The sequence below is a fragment of the Amblyomma mixtum genome, chromosome 2 (assembly GCF_055824585.1).
Source record: "Amblyomma mixtum isolate Tamu chromosome 2, ASM5582458v1, whole genome shotgun sequence".
NCBI lineage: Eukaryota > Metazoa > Arthropoda > Arachnida > Ixodida > Ixodidae > Amblyomma > Amblyomma mixtum.
In genome coordinates, this window is record NC_143013.1 from 54,535,217 (window position 1) to 54,553,790 (window position 18,574).

General features: G+C 45.1%; 1 protein-coding gene across 1 annotated transcript in view; it reads left to right on the forward strand.

Moving 5' to 3' along the window:
* The window catches only part of LOC149359398 (lipase member N-like), a 41,628-nt gene that overhangs the window by 16,084 nt on the left and 6,970 nt on the right, over positions 1 to 18,574 (forward strand). The window contains exons 5-7 of the mRNA XM_089567668.1: positions 3,488 to 3,580; positions 5,829 to 5,984; positions 11,115 to 11,186. Of these exons, the coding sequence (XP_089423794.1) occupies positions 3,488 to 3,580; positions 5,829 to 5,984; positions 11,115 to 11,186 (321 nt within the window). The remainder of the gene's footprint in view (positions 1 to 3,487; positions 3,581 to 5,828; positions 5,985 to 11,114; positions 11,187 to 18,574) is intronic.

The following is an 18,574-nucleotide window of genomic DNA, read 5'->3' on the forward strand; positions in this document are numbered from 1 at the left end:
CTTTCTGTATCCTGCATTGTTTACTTTTATTCCAGATTGAGCCACTGTTAAACAAGAAATTATTTATTGGCTACTTCTGGCTGTCGCCAAAACAATTCTCCATTGGTTTTCTATGGAGTCTTAACCGTTGAATACGATCGATGGAAACATTTTAAAAGAAAGATGTTGCTACATCTCAGAACACTGGACCATTATCTTCAATATTTCACTGAAACTACATTAAAATTTTTCAGTTTTAAAATTTTTGTCCGATATTGTTGGACATAAAGTTTGCGGCATAACATTAAGTGCAAGACTTCCACAAATCACGCAGAAACAAAAAGAAACAAAATGATAGGCTAATAAGTAAAAAAAAAACATAGATAGTACTATACTTGTATTGTGTGGGTAACAGCAAAAAATTCCGCCAATACAACCGAACTTCCTGCTGTGTCTTCGGCATCGTGTAAGCTGAAAAGGCTTTTTCCGAAGATAAACGAAGGGAAAAGAAATGAAAGCTGGGAAACGAAGTACGAGAAAAGATATATGTATTGCAAGGCAGGGACTCTCAATGAAATACCGCTCACTCACGGTTCTGAACCTAGAGGTAAAACGGCGAGTCCGGACGTTGTTAAATTAGCGCCTTTGTAAGCATGCAGTATCATTAGATAAATGAAATGGATCGACTCTGCAGTTGACTGCAAGTCTGGCAAATGGCCTGGAACATGCAGATCTCCCCCTGAAAAGACAGATGTATTTAGAAGAAGCAGTGTCAATGAATCCCGTGAGTAGACAGAGGTGCTTCACATTTGGAAGAATAGGTCGGTCGTATTGCATCTGCACGGCTTTGCGAAGCTGTAAATACGCGAGTTTATATTTAGATAGCTAAACCGGGTTCTTTTACTGTTCTTTGATTTCGCTGGTTCGTTTTTCTCACGCGGCCACGTTGACCTGTAAGGCATGTTGACGAGCTAGTTGGTTTTGCATCTTGAAACTTGGAAAAAACCACCTAGGCGCAAATGGCTTGTACCTGGCTGAGGTAGAAGTGGCGGGGGAAGAGGTGCGGATGATGTCTGTATGGTGTTGGCTTAATTTGAAGCTTAACAGTTAGATGGGCAGTTGAGTGAACTGGATACGGGCTAAATAAGGATATACTAACTAGAAAAACATTATGTGCGGAAACCGCATTGTGGACGAGTTAAAAGGCAAGAATGTAGAAATTGGGTTTTGATAACATTGATCATTGTGGGAATGTGGGCAAACAACGGTCACTGAATGCGAAGAGAAACCACTACAGGGAGCCATTACGCCTACGAGTAATAGCCTTAAAGACGGAGCTTGTGTGTCCCCCTAATCTTTGGTATTTCGCCCTCGTGAAAATACGACTTCCGACACTGGTATCAAGCACTAGGCCTTGGGATGAGCAACCGAACGTCGATTCCATTGCACCCCCAATACGGGTCAATGTGTACGCAAAAGAAAGCCAAACTTTCTGCTCTGTACAAGTATAGAAATCAACTGATTTTTTGTTTTTAAAACTGACTTGGCATAGTATTCGATGCGCATACGAACCCGCCATAGGCACTAAGAACTGTAGTGTGCTAATGAAGTGGGCAAAAACATGAGGCGACACTCAATCTCCGCCTTGAAGGCACGACACCATAACATTAAGGCGTTCCTTCAGCTGCCCGGCGTTCAATTTTGATACCACTTCGCAGACAGGGTCATTCTCCACATTCATAGATCGTTGTGAGTCCTCATACCACTACTGACGCAATGGTGCAGTGGTAAAGCGCTGTGTCACTTCCCGGGTAAGCTGGTGTTCTAAACACAGTCACCGGTGGCCCTTCTGACACCAAGGTTGCCTTCCCTGAGCAACCTCTCGCGACCAGTCATCAATTTAACCGCAGCGTGCAAAGGCCGCCAGTTCTCTCGCAGTCTGGGGGTCAGGTAGAGGTGACATAACACGAGACCTAGGTGGCAGGACGACTGCCTGTTTTTTCGCTCACAATGCCGACGCCGTATTTTCTGCCCAACAGGAGCCTTAACGCTGTCGGGTTAATAAAGTTCAGGAAATAGGCTTGGTATTAGCCACGATTTTTTTAAATTACTGGCATCAGCCACAGTTGAGGATTTGTTCCTAAGAAGATGCTCATTTATGAGAACCCTAGATCTTGTAATTTTAATAACTGTTCGCTGGAATACTGGCCTGATTGCTTTTTTAGGGAAATGTAGGTTGAGGATATTATGAATGTTGCTGCCTGCTAAGGCGAGAACTAGTGCGCAGACATAAGAGAGAATCGATTGTTAAAGGATCAAATGCGAGAAGGAATGTCTTTGTTATCTGTTGGAGATGAAGACGTTTAACACTTGCGCTTTCAGGTGTCGATAAAGATAAAAAAAGGATTTTTTGGTGTAGGCAATTCCCGGGTTCCAACCCGACTGCGGCGGCCGCGTTTCGATGGAGGCGAAACGTATGAGGCGCCCGTGTGCTGTGCGATGTCAGTGCACGTTAAAGATCCCCAGGCGGTCGAAATTATTCTGGAGACCTCCACTACGGCACCTCTTTCTCTCTTTCTTCTTTCTCTCCCACCTTCATCCCTTCCCTTACGGCGCGGTTCAGGTGTCCGCCGATATATGTGAGACAGATACTGCGCCATTTCCTTTCCTCAAAAAACCAATTTACCAATTTACCAATTGTTACGTTTTCCGCGTATGAAATAAAGAACCTTACCTGGAGAAAGGAAACGCATGCGAAACGACATAAGGAAGCAAATCCGAAATAAACCGTGCAAAGAATGGCACCTGCTCTCCTAGCTTATACAGATCACTTAATTCGTTCGATGGTCTGAATCGAAAAGGACCGCCACATGCGCCATTGTTGACCTCTTGTTTCTAACGGAGCGACTAGCACGAGGAGCCGTATATAGACTATCTTTGTTTTTCTGTTTTTTTAATTTACGCACCATTTCCCTCAAAATCAGTTTCGAGCGGTCTCAACCTATTCTTTGATAAGATACTGTCACACTTCAACGTTAATCGAAATCCTCAGGCGTGTGGCTTGGACAAGCATTAGCCCTGCCGAGTGTAGGCCAATATGTCCCACAAGATGCCAGGCTCGCTGCAAGCGGTCGCTATCGCCAGCCGTAGCGGACAAACCGTGAAACACGGAGTCGAACTCAGAGGCAAAGGCTCTGCGGCGGAAAAGCCACTCAAGGCCACACGCACAAGCATTCGTGTTGTTTGCTGATAGCAGTACCTTTCAGAGACAAGTCGATCTGCGTGTGCTGCTTTCCTCCATTTAGGTAAATTTTTGCACATTCCCCGTTCTGCTCTTATTGTTGTTTTTTTAGTAGTGTATTATGCTTGTTTTATACTCTCCGTCAGATGTTGATATTTTGTTGTGTCTTCAGTGGCTAAGGAATCCTTGACTAATTTACTTGCGCTACATGGACCGATATCTTCGAGTAGTGGACATATGACTGACCAAAATTATGTATGTCTGCAGATAGCCCTGTTTATGGCGATGGGCCCCATCGCCTACCTTGGTCACATGACAGCGAGCGCCGTCCTTCTGGTACCATTCGCAGAGCTGATTGTGGTGAGCAGAGGCTACACTAGTTTGCACATGAAAGATCGTATACTTACAGAAAGGAACGACTAATTAAGCTAGGCTGGTGCATTGTCCTTCAAGATCTTTACCAATATTTTTGTCATGCGCAGTAGAGACATAAGTATCTCCGAAAATATTAAATGAATTTCCCAGTTCGCTCTTGTATGCACTCGTTTAGGCTGCACCGAGCGTTGTATGCTGTTTTCCTCGTGAACAAAGCGAATTAGGTATCATTACAACGCAAGAAAATCTCCACAGGTGTCTACCGCGACAGCACCCCCCCCCCCCCCCCCCCTTCCTGTTCTCTTCTTCTGCATAGGTGCATTATATGAGTGACGATGACATCAACTCGACCGAAACTGCTGTACATCCTCACTATCAGATTGGAAGCGCCGCTAATGCTAAAACAACAACCCGAAACACTAAATATGGCTTTATTTAGCAGCTTTAATACCATATGGGCAAGCTTTATTCATATCCATTTCAAGGTAGCGCAGCTTTTGACGCATAAGCTTGGCAGCACAGCGCTCCGCTCTATAGTGCCTCGATGCAGCGTCCTCGCTGGAACGGCCGTTCGAGACACTGCACTAATACTCTTTTTCTCGTCCTGCATTCTGCTGGCGCTCCGCTGGGCGCTGGGAACGGGGTGGAACGTTAATCAAGTCAAGGTCCTATGTGATAATGAGCGGAAACTTCAGTTTCTTAAGTGTGAATGCGTTAACGGTAATATTGAACACGATTGTGCATTAAAAAAAGTTACTTTGTTTGCTTCAATGAGGCCCACGTATCTCTTAATCTGTTATCAGCGACCTTAGTTAATGAATTGACGAGAGCAGAACTGCAAGCAACTCGGAATCCCATATTGTTGGGCTTTAATACGACATTTCTTGTAGATTTGTGGTATATTACCATCCATCGGTACCTTTCTTCTGTTTCAGGTTCTGAGCCGATAAGAACACAGTGTTCAGAAAAGGAAGAAGAGTCTAAGGCATCAATCTATAAGTTCGTGACTTCTCTGTAACGTTGAGGGCCATTCCAGAGCAGAATGATGGCTCATCTACAGAGGTTTTCCGTGTTTATACAGGCTGGCCGATGCAGGAACGTGGTAGCGTCATCGCAGCAGTCAGTGCTGGACGTGACTGGGTCACACATTGCATGCGCATCTTGTACGATACGTCTTCCCCTTTTGACTAGTTTTTTGAAACGTGTTGTGCTTTTGAAAAGTTGCGTCCGTTGTGAACCCAGTTTGGTTCCTGTCTGTTTGTGGAGGGCTGCCTCATTGTTGGTGTGGACTACAAGTCGGTGGACGGGCCATAGCCCTACTGTTTGCGCTTTGAGAATGCTTTTTGAATCATGGTAATATGCGACGTTTTCCCTTTAATCGGGTAGAGAGGCTGTGTTCCAATGCACCTTTATGTGAGAGAGCAGGGCTACTTTGTCTGCGTCAGGCATGTTTTGCAGAAGAGTACAAGTGACACAGTCAGGGCCCGGCGCCGTCGTTCTATTGTTTTGGACTAATGCCATGTTAAGTTCTGAAATAGTGAATTCACCGTCGATGTTGGTCTTTTGGAGGGAGGCGGGGGGGAGTGCTTTAATCTTTATACAGTGTTCGGTAAGTGTAGTTCGATTCCCTCTGTTAGGGCGTGCGGGCATGGTTGACTGCCTGCATTTTTATATCATATACCCTTTTGTGAAGCTGACTGTAATCAAGTTGCACTGCTTGGCTAAGGCTCTCAGCAGCTTTTAGCGTTTTATCCAGACACAAAGGTGCCGGTTGGGTCGGTCTGCCGGCACGTACGGCGCCTACTGAGAACTTATTTAGACAAGCCCAACTACTCCCAATAAGCGAGGAACTTTCACCTGAAGAACTAGCGCACAAAATATGACGTTCACCCATGCTGCACAATACAGTCAGCGGCATCGCCAATCCGCGCTGTTTGCGCTTCATACTTTCTTCATAGCATAAATCGAGGCACGAGCGTCTTACCTGAGTGAAAGCCGAAGATAGTGTGCGTCTTCCTATGGGTTATCAGCAGTTATCAGGAAATTCGGGCTATCATTTTTAGTCAGCGTACACCTGGACCCTTCAGTGAAAGAAGGCATGAAAAGATTGATGAAATATGTAGACATTAAAAAAAAAAACATGACTATTAGGATAGCCCTCACTGAATACTGGCAGTTAATCAATAAATGTGAACTTTGTACATTTCATTTTTAAATCGATGTTTCTCTACAGGCAATCACAGAGCTGACGACACCAGGCGGTGTGCTCCAGATAACTTCGGAGACGGTACTCGCCGCTGTAACTCTGTGCGGCGAAGATTTGACCATTAGCCTGTGCTTGGAATTTATGGAAATTGCTAACGGCATCGACTGGAACGAGCTCAATGTTGTAAGTTCCGTAATGCAGCAACACTCGCAGCAGTAAGCCTCCCTTTTTGGCTATGGAATCTTGGCCGTGCTGTTTATTACGTAGAGGCATATATGCGACAGAATTATGATACTTCGCGGTTTCTCTCGTGTGCAATATGCGCAGAGTGCATTATTGGTGCCGCACAATGTACAGTCACGCTGGAACGAAGCGCAAACAGAGCCTGCGGTGAAGACCAAATTTCACCCGTTTACTATAGGCTCATTATAGAACTAGGCTGATTCATATTTCTCGGTAAAGAGTACTCAGAAGTACATATTGACAAGCTGATTCTAAAATAACATCACGCTGCAAAGTAGAAGAGTAAATTTTACTCGAGTACACTTTACTGCACGTTCCTGCTTGTATGCAGGAAATGGATTACAAGGACCGTTTGCATTCTCTCTGTTATGTTCAGCTATTTCTAGCATTTTAATGCGACAACATTACTAGTCACATTACGAGAAAAGCCCACAGCATGCGCGCTTGTGCATGTTTGCTCTTTTGTATGTATACTCGAAGGTGGTATTGAAAATTCCAGCGATGACAAGGAAGTAGGGTGACGTCAGTAAACGGAACACCGCCTCTTCACACAATCATATGCATGTCGTTCGTCTATATACATGTCATCTATACATATATATATACGTGCCATTGATCTGCTGAATTTATATTTTTCTCTTTTGAAAAATTTCTCGAAAGCTGCCTTCATGAATAGTTTCTGTACAACGCGCAGAAAAACCAACGACGAATGAAAATTGGAGGAGAAGCTTAAGCCTCGCCTTACAACGCTGGCATTGACAACGTTGTGCTAGAAACGCTGCCACCTGCCAGAGCGGGTGGGGACTTTAATGTAGATATAAAGAGAAGCGGGAATTTCCTACCACTTATACGGGAGAACATACCGTTCCTCACTCGTAACGCCTCCCATGGCTGTGACAACCTCGCGAAATATTTGCGCAGACCTCGTTTTTGAGAATCAGGCATTGGTGCAGCAAGTCGAGCATATATCCATCTATTTCTCCGTCCACAAAGCTTCCTTCATGACAGTCAAGAACTTTTAGTGGAGTGTTTCTTGAAGAAGGAATATGTGTGAAAAATAAGTTGTCTGTAATTGTAAATACATGCCTCGCTTGAATTCTTTGCCTCAGTATATCGAAAAACTGAAACAGCTGATGAGCTGGCCTCAAATTTCGCATTATTAATTTCACATTAGGAAGTAACGTAATCGTCGGCAATTTTTCGGTCCCAACGCCGATGACGCTGACACCGGAATTTAAAAGTAACGGTGTCATTAACGCTATAACGTTAAAAATTGGTTATCAATGCAGAAAATGCGCAGGATCCGTCTCAATGCGTTAACAATGTGATTAAAGAAAAAGGTTTGGTTTGGTTTATGGGGTTTAACGTCCCAAAGCGACTAAGGCTATGAGAGACGCCGTAGTAGAGGGCTCCGAAAATTTCGACCACCTGGGGTTCTTTAACGTGCACTGGCATCGCACAGTACACGGGCCTCTAGAATTTCTCCTCCAAAGAAATTAAACCGCCGCGGCCGGGATCGAACCCGCGTCCTTCGGGTCAGCAGCCGAGCACCATAACCACTGAACCACCACGGCGGCCTGGTTAAAGAAGGCAGCAAGTAGGGAGTGCGAAATTCGGCAGTGACACTTAACATTGCTTACGTGTAGGAATGCGAAAATGTTATCATCCCTGGGAGCATTACTAACGCGTATTGTTTCTGCATGCATTAAAGTTACTTTCTACGAGTTTTTGTGTTTGGGCATTGACTGCTCACGAATCCGCAACCGTTCGAACCCTCTCGCTGGACGGCGATGAGGTTGGTCGAATTTGCATGCCGTGGACGCAAGGCATAGACTTTTCGTTTTGGCACGCGCGCACGCACGCACGCACGCACGCACGCACGCACGCGGCTTCTCGCGTAATGTGAATATTAACACTTTGGCATTAAATGATAACGAGGCCGCGGTAAGAGAAGGGATGAAGATTTCAATGAAAAAAAAACAGAAGCCCGGTCGAGGTGGCCGGGTTTCGACGGAGGCGAAACGCATAACGCACATGTGTGCTGTGCAAAGTCAGTGCTTTTCCATCCTTTCTTCCGTCGCAACAACAACACAACATTAAAGCTCGGAACGCAAGCATGGGCTTTCCGCGGATTGCCAGAAGAACGTGTGCTGCGTGCCCAAGGTGAAACATAGGGTCAGTGTGGGCAAGCAGTATTGCTTTCGTGCTTACTAATGATATTTCGATGGGGCGCTTAGGCCAGATTGACGTTTATAAACTTAGTGCAAGTTATTAACCTTTGAGGTAGGTACAGCCCCCGTCAAATGTATACAGCCCAAGGGGTTTGCTTACGGGGCCTACAGAGTGCCTAGCTATGCATCCTTAAGCGACCGTAATCTGTCGAACCATAAATGGCCTCGAGTCCTCAATCCTGCCAAGCTTTGGGCTGCTAGCTGTGCTAAGGAGCCGCGCTAAAAAGATTAGAAGCAAACCCCTTGGGCTGTATACTTTTAACGGGGACTGTGCATTAGATGTATTTGCTGCAGGAGCGACCCCTAAAGAATCCATATCAGCTTCTTGTATGAGCTCGACCCCTTAGAACCTGCAATGATCCCATATCGATTTCGCAGGTACTAAATGAGATCAAAACCTAACGTTGATTCTCAGGAGGTACCCACATCTGCCCAACATAGAACCGATGGCGGAGCTGGGTGGGCTACCCACATTAAGCAATGCAGGTCGAATGTGGGCAGCCCAACATCGACTTCCTGCATAGCTCCCAGACTGACCGACAAGGGTGTTTTTGGGCAGCACACTGGAGGCCGACGAGTGGCCAGTTACAAAACCCTCCTTAGTCCCACTGGGGCCCACACGGGCTACCCTCACTGTACCTGTTGTGAGCCTAACTTCATATCGCGCTTTGTGCTACATGGGCGGTGGGGTAGGATCGGCGCTGCCTTGTGGGGTAAACTTGTCCAGGATCTTGATTTTTCGAGGTTTAACTACCTGGTGGCTGTCGGTAGTGACCGAGATTGTTGTACTTCTAGGATTACGGGGTTTTTCGACTGTGAGCAGTTCGCACTTATCACGTGCGCTGTGGAGGTCATGTATGAGTGTATACTGTTGCACTGCGTGTGCTGGTGCCTTCGCTCTATATCTGTCTCACTAAAGGTGCAGCACCAGGCTTTGATGTCGTCCGCGTGGAAGCCGTGATGAATGCCGTCGATCTGTGGTAATGGGGCCAGAAGGTCCTTCAACGCTAGGTTGAATAAGAGAGAGGAGTTACTGCTCCCTGCTTTGCTCCTCTTGTAGTGAGGGCGATTTGGTGAGATTTTATAGACCCAAGTGTAAGGGTGGCTTCGGGGTCGATAAGGAAGCCCTTTACTTAGTCGTATATTCGTTGCCTGCACTTAATGCTTTTCAAGCTGTTCAGTATACTAGAGTAAAGGACACTATCGATAGCCCTCATACAGGTTACTTGCTACCGCCATATTTGGCCCAAGTTATTTCAAAAACTTGGCCCGGACAACCCCTGAAATTCGACATCGGCCGATTTCGACCCTAAAGCGACGTCCAAATTTGGCCCAGGCCAATCACAAAATGCTATCGCTCGACCATTGAGTATAACCGTGGTTAAACCCTGACGCGTTTTTTATGCAGAGCGGCGAAATGGTTCTATAAAGACGAGTATTAAGCGACAACAACTGAATAAGTACACGCAATAAGAAAACAAAACAGTTGCAGACGCAGACATTCTTCATAGCCAATATGTAGCATCGGAAGGTTAAATCCTCACGTACCTGAGGTTAGACCTACCAGGAATTGGGGTGATTGGTATCGAGGAAGTAAAGGGTGCAGTATCTGTCGCACTTATGTGTGGGCACCTTAACCGCGACGTGAAGGAAAGGAGGAAGGCGGGAGTGAAAGAAGAGAGGAATAGGGACCCTACTGAAGGACTCCGGAATGATTCAGAACATTCGGGAATCTTGAACGTGCACCTACATAGCACTGCACATGGGCGCCTTTTGCGTTTCTTCTCGACCGAAACTCACGCTTACCGCCAGTCTAACTTTTTCTCTCACCGTTCCGATGCGGTTGAGATGCTCTCTGATTGTGATCCAGTTACAGAGCCTTAGCCAATGTCACAGTGTGTTCATCGTCCTCCTCCCTTGGTGTGCACCGTCCCACATTGGATAAATTTACCCGCCGCGACGGATCAGTGGTTACAGCGACCAACAACCGAGCCGGACTACCCGGGTGTGAACCCAAACCGTGGGTGGTGGTGGTGGTGAAAACATTTATTAAGAATGAACAGGAGGTATGTTTGGATCAGCCCGTAGGGGACCGATCCTTACAAACACTAGGTGCAGGTCCCTAGTATGGGACCCCATTGGCGGTGGCCGCCGCCCGGGCGCGCCAGACTAAGCCTCGTTGGGCCTGTAAGCCGTGGCAGTCGAGCAGGGTCGCCTCCCAGTCCTCCCGGGTTGGTTTGGGGATGGGAGGAATAGCGGGGTTGGAGGGGCAGGCCAACACAATCTGATAGGTGTCCGAAGACACCGCACTACAGTGCGGGCAGCTGCCGCTAAAGGAGGGGTCAAAATGTTTTAGCGCTGCCGGGCACAGTAATGTATTGGTGAGAAGGCGGAGAAGGAGCCGCTCATCCGCCGTCTTCAGGCCTTTATATGGGCTAGGGTAAAGGCGATGACCGTGGCGGCGCCGTTTTGATGTACACTAAACGCAAATGTGCCCGTGTGCTCTGCGATGTCAGTGCACGTTCAAGATCCCCACGTGATCAAATTTTCTCCGGAGAGCTCCACTACGGCACCTCTTTATCTCCTTCCACTCTCAACTTTTCCATTCGCTCTCGATGTGGTTGGGGTGTCCACAGAGAAGTTGAGTAATTACTCCGTCATCTCCTTTCCTTAAAAGGCATTACTTGAATAATTGGATAATCGAATAAGGCAAGCACGCGCGGTTAGTTTTGAAAAATAAAAGTAATTTTTTTTTACCATTAAGACGGAAGAACTCTAGACAGTGCCCGGGGTGTGCTTAGGAATCTTCAGTCATGTTTCTTGGCAATTTTGTTTGCAGACTAGAATTGCTGTGTACCTTACCCACAGTCCTGCCGGCACTTCCATCTATAACCTTTACCACTTTGCACAGGTAAGGCTCAAATTCATTCTGCTAGAACAAAAACGTATATCCCAATGACCTGAGTCAACCTTAGAAAAATATTTAGATACTGAACTACATATTTCTGTTTTTTTTTTCTTGAATCTGTGTTTATTTTACAGTCAAGCCCTTAAATTCCAAACTCGTTGCTCGAGATTTTCTGAACTATGGTGAACAGTAAGTCACACTGACGAAAAAAATTTAATGAAGTCGTTACATTTTAAATTATAGTTCTAAACAGCGTGCTTAGTCTTTAACAACGACACAGCTACATCACACTCGATACGTAAGCATCGAATACAGTTGTCTTTTTTCTAAGCAGCTAAAAGAAGGACAGTATTCACTGTTCTTGAACCTATTTTGATCTGAAGTCATTTCAGCGCAGTCTCAAATAACGTACATATATTGGAATTGTCACAGGGACCTCCTGAAAAAATCCTTTCGATGCATGGCAGTTGCACTGTAATGAAAGTCATGCGTGACGGAACAGCCTTTCCAGTTTTCCGGGCGTGCCATCTGCTTTAAGCATCCCGTTTAAACCGCGCACATTTATGCTCCATGACTGCGTCGTATCCATTAAGATTAACGATGACATTGACAGGCTAGCCCTCAAGTCGCACTTAAAAAACATCCTTCTTTGATGGAGTGCGTGGTCATCATCATCATCAGCCTGACTACGCCCACTGCAGGGCAAAAGCCTCTACCATGTCTCTCCGATTAACCCTGCACTGTGCCAGCTGCGGCCGCCGTATCCCCGCAGACTTATTGATCCCATCCGCCCACCTAAATTTCTGCCACCCCTGCTTCGCTTGCCTTCTCTTAAGTTCCAGTCCATTGCCCTTAAAGACCAGCGGTTATCTTGCGTTATCGTTACATGCCCTGCCCAAGCCCATTTCTTTCTCTTGATTTCGACTGGGATGTGATTAATCACCATTTGTTTCGTGATTCTCTCTGCACTATTCCTGTCTCTTAACGTTACATCTATCATGTTCGTTTCTATGACACTCTGCGTTGTCCACAATTTAGGCTGAATTGTTATCGTTGCCCTCCACGTTTCTGCCCCATAGGTGAGTACCGCCAAGACGCAGCAGTTATAGGCATTACTCTTGATGTATATTGGTAAATTGCCATTCGTATCTGAGAGAACCTGCAAAGTTCGCTCCACCCCATCTTTATTTTGATTTCTTTCACTCTCGGGGTCCAGATCTCAGGTCACTACCTGCCCTAAGTAGACGTATTCGCTTGCCACTTTCGGCACCTCGCTACAAAATGAAAACTGCTGTTGCCATGCGAGACTGTTGAACTGGGTTTTCGGCATATTGGTTTTTAAATGAGTCGTCCTGCTCTGCCTGCCTCAGTCGTTTTTCAGGCTTTGCAATTAGTCTGCTGAGTGACTAAACAAGACAATATCATTAGTGAATCGCAGATTTCTGAGGTATTCTCCATTAACTGTTATCCCCGGCTGTACCCAACCCAGCCCTCTGAATACCTCCTGTAAGCGGTGGTGAATAGCGTTGACGAGGTGGTGTGTCCCTGCCAGACAGCCTTCCTTGTTGGAACTTTACTGCTGACTTAACTACAGTGGCTGTGCGTCCTTTATAGATATCTTCAAGTATTTATTACTGTTTTATTTTAACTTATTTATTGAATACTGTGAACATGCTGTATGTCTAAGCAGGAGAGGGAAATACATACAGGGGAAAAAGCAAAGATAGTACGGTAGTACCAAACATTATAGATACCGCAAAATAAGCAATACAAAAGTACAATTCAAAAATTGGTTACAGTATAGCTACTAAGCCAACGGTGAAGATATCAATAATGATTAGAAAGGAACGATGAGTTTTCTGGGAGAGCATTCCATTCAGAAGCTGTTCTTGGGAAAGAAAGAAAACGTATGTATTTTTGCGTTAAAAATAGGTTTCAGGCTAAGGGTATGCTTATGGCGCGAGGCTCGTCTAGAATCATTAGCTATGTAATTTTCGGGTCGAATACCAACTCGAGAAAAGTATAGCAAATGATAGAAGCGGAGACAGGCTTTCTTTCTTCTATCTGCAAGTGGTTCTAACTGTGCAAGTTTCAACATGGCGGAAGGAGAGTCTAGGCGCTTGTAACGGTTGAAAATGAAGCGAGCCGCAAGACGATGCATTTTTTTTCTAATTCTTGGGTGTCATCTATCGTGTAGCGGTCCCATACAATGTAGGCATATTCGAGACTTCGCTTTACAATGGATTTATATGTCTTCAGTCTTCAGTCTTAGTGCACTAGGGCAACCGCTGATCCAAAACTTCAAAAATCCTAACTTTTTGAGGAAGTAGGAACATATATTATCGATGTGTTTCGTCCATTTGAACCGTGACGTTGTTGTGACACCTAAATACTTATATTATTATACATCTCTGATTGTATGGTTATTTTGGGTTGTATGAAAAATTAACTTGCGTATACTTTTTACTGATGCAGAGAGAAACTGGTTTGTCAGTCAATAACTATTTCGCATTCGTTACACCGTTTTGCTAATAATTGCAGATTTGCGTTCAAAGTAAGCTCGAGAGTAAGAATAGAGTAAGAAAGTAGAAATCGACAGGTGGCTCCATCGATGTCGACAAACTTCTTCGTTTTGATAAATATGGTGTGATCCAATTGATTTTTTGACACGGAATGCCTATTAATTTAGTTTTTGTTACTACATTATGATGAGGGACTCTATCAAAAGCTTTGGAATAACCTGAAAAAACCCTGACGACCTGTGCGCTACAATGAAGCACTTTGGCCAGTTCGTCTACAGTGACCACTATCTGTGTTGTAGTTGAGAATGCCCGACGAGAACCATGTTGCGCTTTGGTTTAAAAAATTAATGAGGTATATGGTGAACGCGTGTTTTGGCACTTTTCAGGAGGTGTAAATAAGTGAATTAAGGCGGTAATTTGAAACTTTCAGTCGGCTGCCATTTTTAAAAACCGAAACCACGCGGGCAATTCTTCATTCATCTGGTGCTATACACGATTCAAGAGACTTATTATATATTATTATCGAAAACTTGGCTAGTATTTCAGTGTACATTTGAAGAAAGGTAGTGGGAATATGTTCGGGGCCGGGGGTATTTTTGGGGTCTAGCCGTAGGAGTAGCTCTATTATTCCTTCTCTGCTAATGGCAGCACTTACCTCGAGACTGTTCAGACAACAATCATTTAACGCTGTGTTAGATTTAGTAAACACGCTTTGGAAATATGTATTAAAAGCATCAGCTATCTTGTTTTTATCTGTAATGGCGGAGTAATCGACAATAATCTTGTCAGGTTTTCTACTTCCCTAGTTTCGAGAGAAACGGCTAAACCTAACTGGGATTTCGATAAGCGATCCTTACGGTAGCCAGTGAGAGAAAGTGAGAAAATGCAGCTGCCAAGCACAAGAGGCTGCAGCCTTGTTTCAGAGCTAACCACCACATGTGGATTGTAAGAAAGTAAAATATGCTGAAGAAGTTCCCGCTTGTAGCACGCACTTCGTGCATTCAAACAAACGAGGCGAAAATCTTTCCGCTCAGTCAACCCGTTATTGTCAAGGCGTCATGGCTCTTCCGGCTGCATCGTGCTACGCAACAGCATGCTACAGTTCTTTTCATTGTACCACGCACAAAGATAATCTTTCATGAACCGCTTGTCATGGACCAGCTTTGCTTTGTCATTACGGCGACCATCGTCATCAAAGGACTCCCACAATTTTTTTTCTTTTCTTCTTTGTGACGTACGAGTAATAGTGCGACACCGACACCCCGGAATCCTTGAGTTTGGAAGAGCTTCGAAATATTACGAGCTTTTTGTAGTAGTTATACACGCGAAAAATTACTGGCCGAGGCCGATCATTGTAGGGTTTGCCAATTCGGTGGATCCGTTCAGCTGCGCTCACTGAGACGCCTAGTTTATCTTGACTTATGTTCTGGAGGGCGTTTTCTTCTAAATTAGCTCTCGTTTCTTTTAGGCTTTCTTTTGTACCAAACACGCCAACTTTGCTCCGCCGAGAGCGGTCCTCGTAATCCACCATCTTCTTGCCTTGCATTTCCAAGGCTTTTTGCAACTGCTTCACCGATACATCAAGTTGCCGTATTCTTTCTTCGTTATCTTTGCATAATTGCAGAACCTCGTCTAGTTTTGATAGCTTTGAGTTTATCTCAGAAAGTGTTGCGTCGTGACTCCCATTATCGGCCTTCATTTCCTGCAGTTCTTCCACGATTATGCTTAATGTTTCCTTCTGTCCGGAACCTGGATTAGGCTCGACGTCCCGCACACAAGAATCCAGAGAACTGGCCAGCAACCAACAATCATGCGACATCAAGACACTTCTGAGGTCACGACAGGATCACAACTGCATAATGGCTGAAACGAATGAAATAATACGGATTGTAGATACTAACCTGCACAACCAGCCAGGCAAATTTAGCCATGCTTCTCTGAGTAATGCTGCCGTGCGCTCAGAAGTTTACAGGGCGATCCGCAGGTTTTAAAGCGTTGTCTGGTGACGTCGTTGTCGCGAAATCCAGTGATGCCATCTGATGATAGCAGCTTGAATTCCACGTCGGTCATCTTGAAAAATCGCTGACTAGCGGCCCAAACATACGTTGTCGCACGTCGCAAAAGCCCAGCCAGACCGGGCTTGATGGGTCCAGGCGGTAGCCCGGCGAGGCAAAGAACCTGCACAGCCAGCCAGGCAAATTTATCCACGCTGCTGTGAAGATTTCTGTCGTGACCTCTCATAAGGCTCATAAGGTTCATAAGCGTAAGGCTCACCTACACCTTGCTTCCGCAAGGCCACTGTGACTGCTGAGGTTTCGACGGTGTTAAATGGTTTGTGGTAATCTATGATGGCTATACATAGAGGTTGTTTATGTTCGGCGCATTTCTTTATCATCTGATTTATAGTGTGAATATGGTCTATTGTCGAGTAGCGTTTTCGAAAGCCTGCCTGATCAATTGGTTGAATGACGTGTTAAATTTTCTTGTCTTTGCTATCTATTACCAAGTAAACATCTTGTAGGAAACGGGCAATAAGCTGATGAGTTTGCGTTTTTCTAAGTCCTTGACGTCCCTTTTCTAACAAATTAAGATTACGTTACAGTGATGTTCTTACAGGTTTGTGATACGCTCCACTTCATAAGACTTTGCTTAGATAAGGTGGCTAATTTATATAGCAGAAATTCCTCACTGTGCTTTTAAAGATCTGCTGTTACCTGAGCTTCACCAGCTGGTTTCTCCGTTTCCGTTGTTCTTAAGTATTTATTTACTTTCTTTTTCGTTACTGGCAAGATGTGGCATTGCCACTCTCATTAACGACCTGATTATACTGGCTACTATTCATATTGGTGCAGAACTCTCCGTTTACCTCATCTCTTTCATCCTTATTGATAATGACGTCTTTTTTGTCTCTTCCCGGCATACATCCGAAGTTTGCCTGCACCTCGTTTCCTGTTCACCGCTTTTCGACAAACACTGTTCTTTATAGCATGGCCGGTTCTCTCGTTATTCAGCTTTCTTTTGTCGGTTATGTTGCGCTTATGAATTAGTTTTGATAGCTGTAAGGGATTTATTTGTATGTGGGGTTGCATGTCTTCATGCTTTGAAGTTTCTTCATTAGATATTCGTCTCTTCACAAAGCTTGCTGGTATTCTGCCGCACCACCCTACTGCCTACTTCTTCTACGCGCTTCGTAATGGTAGCTGTGAGGTTACCGTTCATTTTGGTTGTTACTTTCTCTGTTCCCACTAACTCGCTGATGGGCTTCCCTTTCCCTAGTTTCGCTCGGTCCCTCTTCTAGTGTAGTCAAATTCGCAACCTTAACATCCTGTGGCCGCTGCAACGTGTCTTTCCGGGGACCTCCACATCCTGCATGATGCTACGGTTAGCGCATAGTACGAAGTGTAATTCATTTTGAGTCCCACTTTTGGGACTCTTCAACGTCCACTTCCTGTTTTCATTTTCGTGGATGAAGGTATTCATGATCCGTAAATTATGTCTTTCTGCGATCTCCACAAATAACTCCCCCTTCTATTCCTAGGGCCTAGGCCATAGTCACCAACTGCCTAGTCTCTAGCCTGCTTCTTGACTACCTTGGCATTAAATCATCCCATCAGTAGAGTGTACTGGGTTTTGCTTTGCTCAATACGGATTCTATGTCTTCATACAAGCTTTCGGCGGTCTGGTCGTCATGGCTGAATGAAGGCGCGTAGGTGTGTACCGTCTTCAGTTTAGCAGTCTGTCAAGAAGTACAAACTAGTTAATACTGTAAAATTCCTATATGTGGCCAGTTATATTCTTATTGATGAGGAATCGCTCACCCAGCTCTCATTTATCCTCTAATCCGCGATAGCATTGTACGTTCCCCCCTTTGAGCACTCTGTAAGCCTCATTTGTCCTCCTAACCTCACTAAGCCCTATTGCATCCCATTTATTGCGCCGCGGCGGTAAAATTTCGATAAAGGCAGAAAAAAACCAAACCAAAATAAACTTCCAGAGGCCAATGCGTTCGCGATGTCAGTGCATGCTAATGAACACCAGGTGGTGGAAATTTCCGGGACCCTTCACTACGGCGTCCCTCATAGCCTGAGTCGCTTTGAGACGTTAAACACCAATATAGCCAAAACCATTTATTACGCGTTAGCTCCTCGCACAGCACTGCTAGAATTGCCTCAATGCATAAGGTTCTAGCGTTAAACGTTGCCAGATTCAGCTTCCGTTTGCGGCTTCTCCGGAGCCAGATATTCTTAGCAGCTTCCGTCACATCACAGGTCTTACCGCAGCCTTGGTCACTGCTCCGCAGCACTGAGGACTGAGGGCCGGGGGTGGCCAAATCCTGCTCTTGCGAGGGTGGAATTAAATTGAAGAAAGGCAAACTATCAAGAGTTACATGTGGTGTGGAACCCTCACCAAAATACACACTGAACAACTTTAAGCTCGATATTCAGGCGTATTAACATCACCTGCCTGGAATCACCACAGTGACCTTATAATCGGTAATGCAAAGCGCAAATTGGGTTACCGGAGACGAATGTTCAGTGCCACTCGTATTTCATTAAAGCACTTCTTCACAAATGTCTGGTACGTTCACAATTAGAGTACTCAGCATCCATCTGTGATTCTCGAAGTGTCACTTAATATGCAACTGCAGAACTATTTCATAATAGCGCCATTCGTTTCATTCTGTCGAACACTGCCACTGCTGAGCTTAATCGCACTGCAAGCATTACTAATACGGAGGCTAGCCGTTAGGGTAGTATTTATGGTAAACAACAAAGAGTGACAAAAAGGTCACGCACATGTCCCTAACCTGTTTGTCACTTTGAAGAATATTCTTTCGTCTGCGAGTCTTTTATAACTTTAGCATCATCA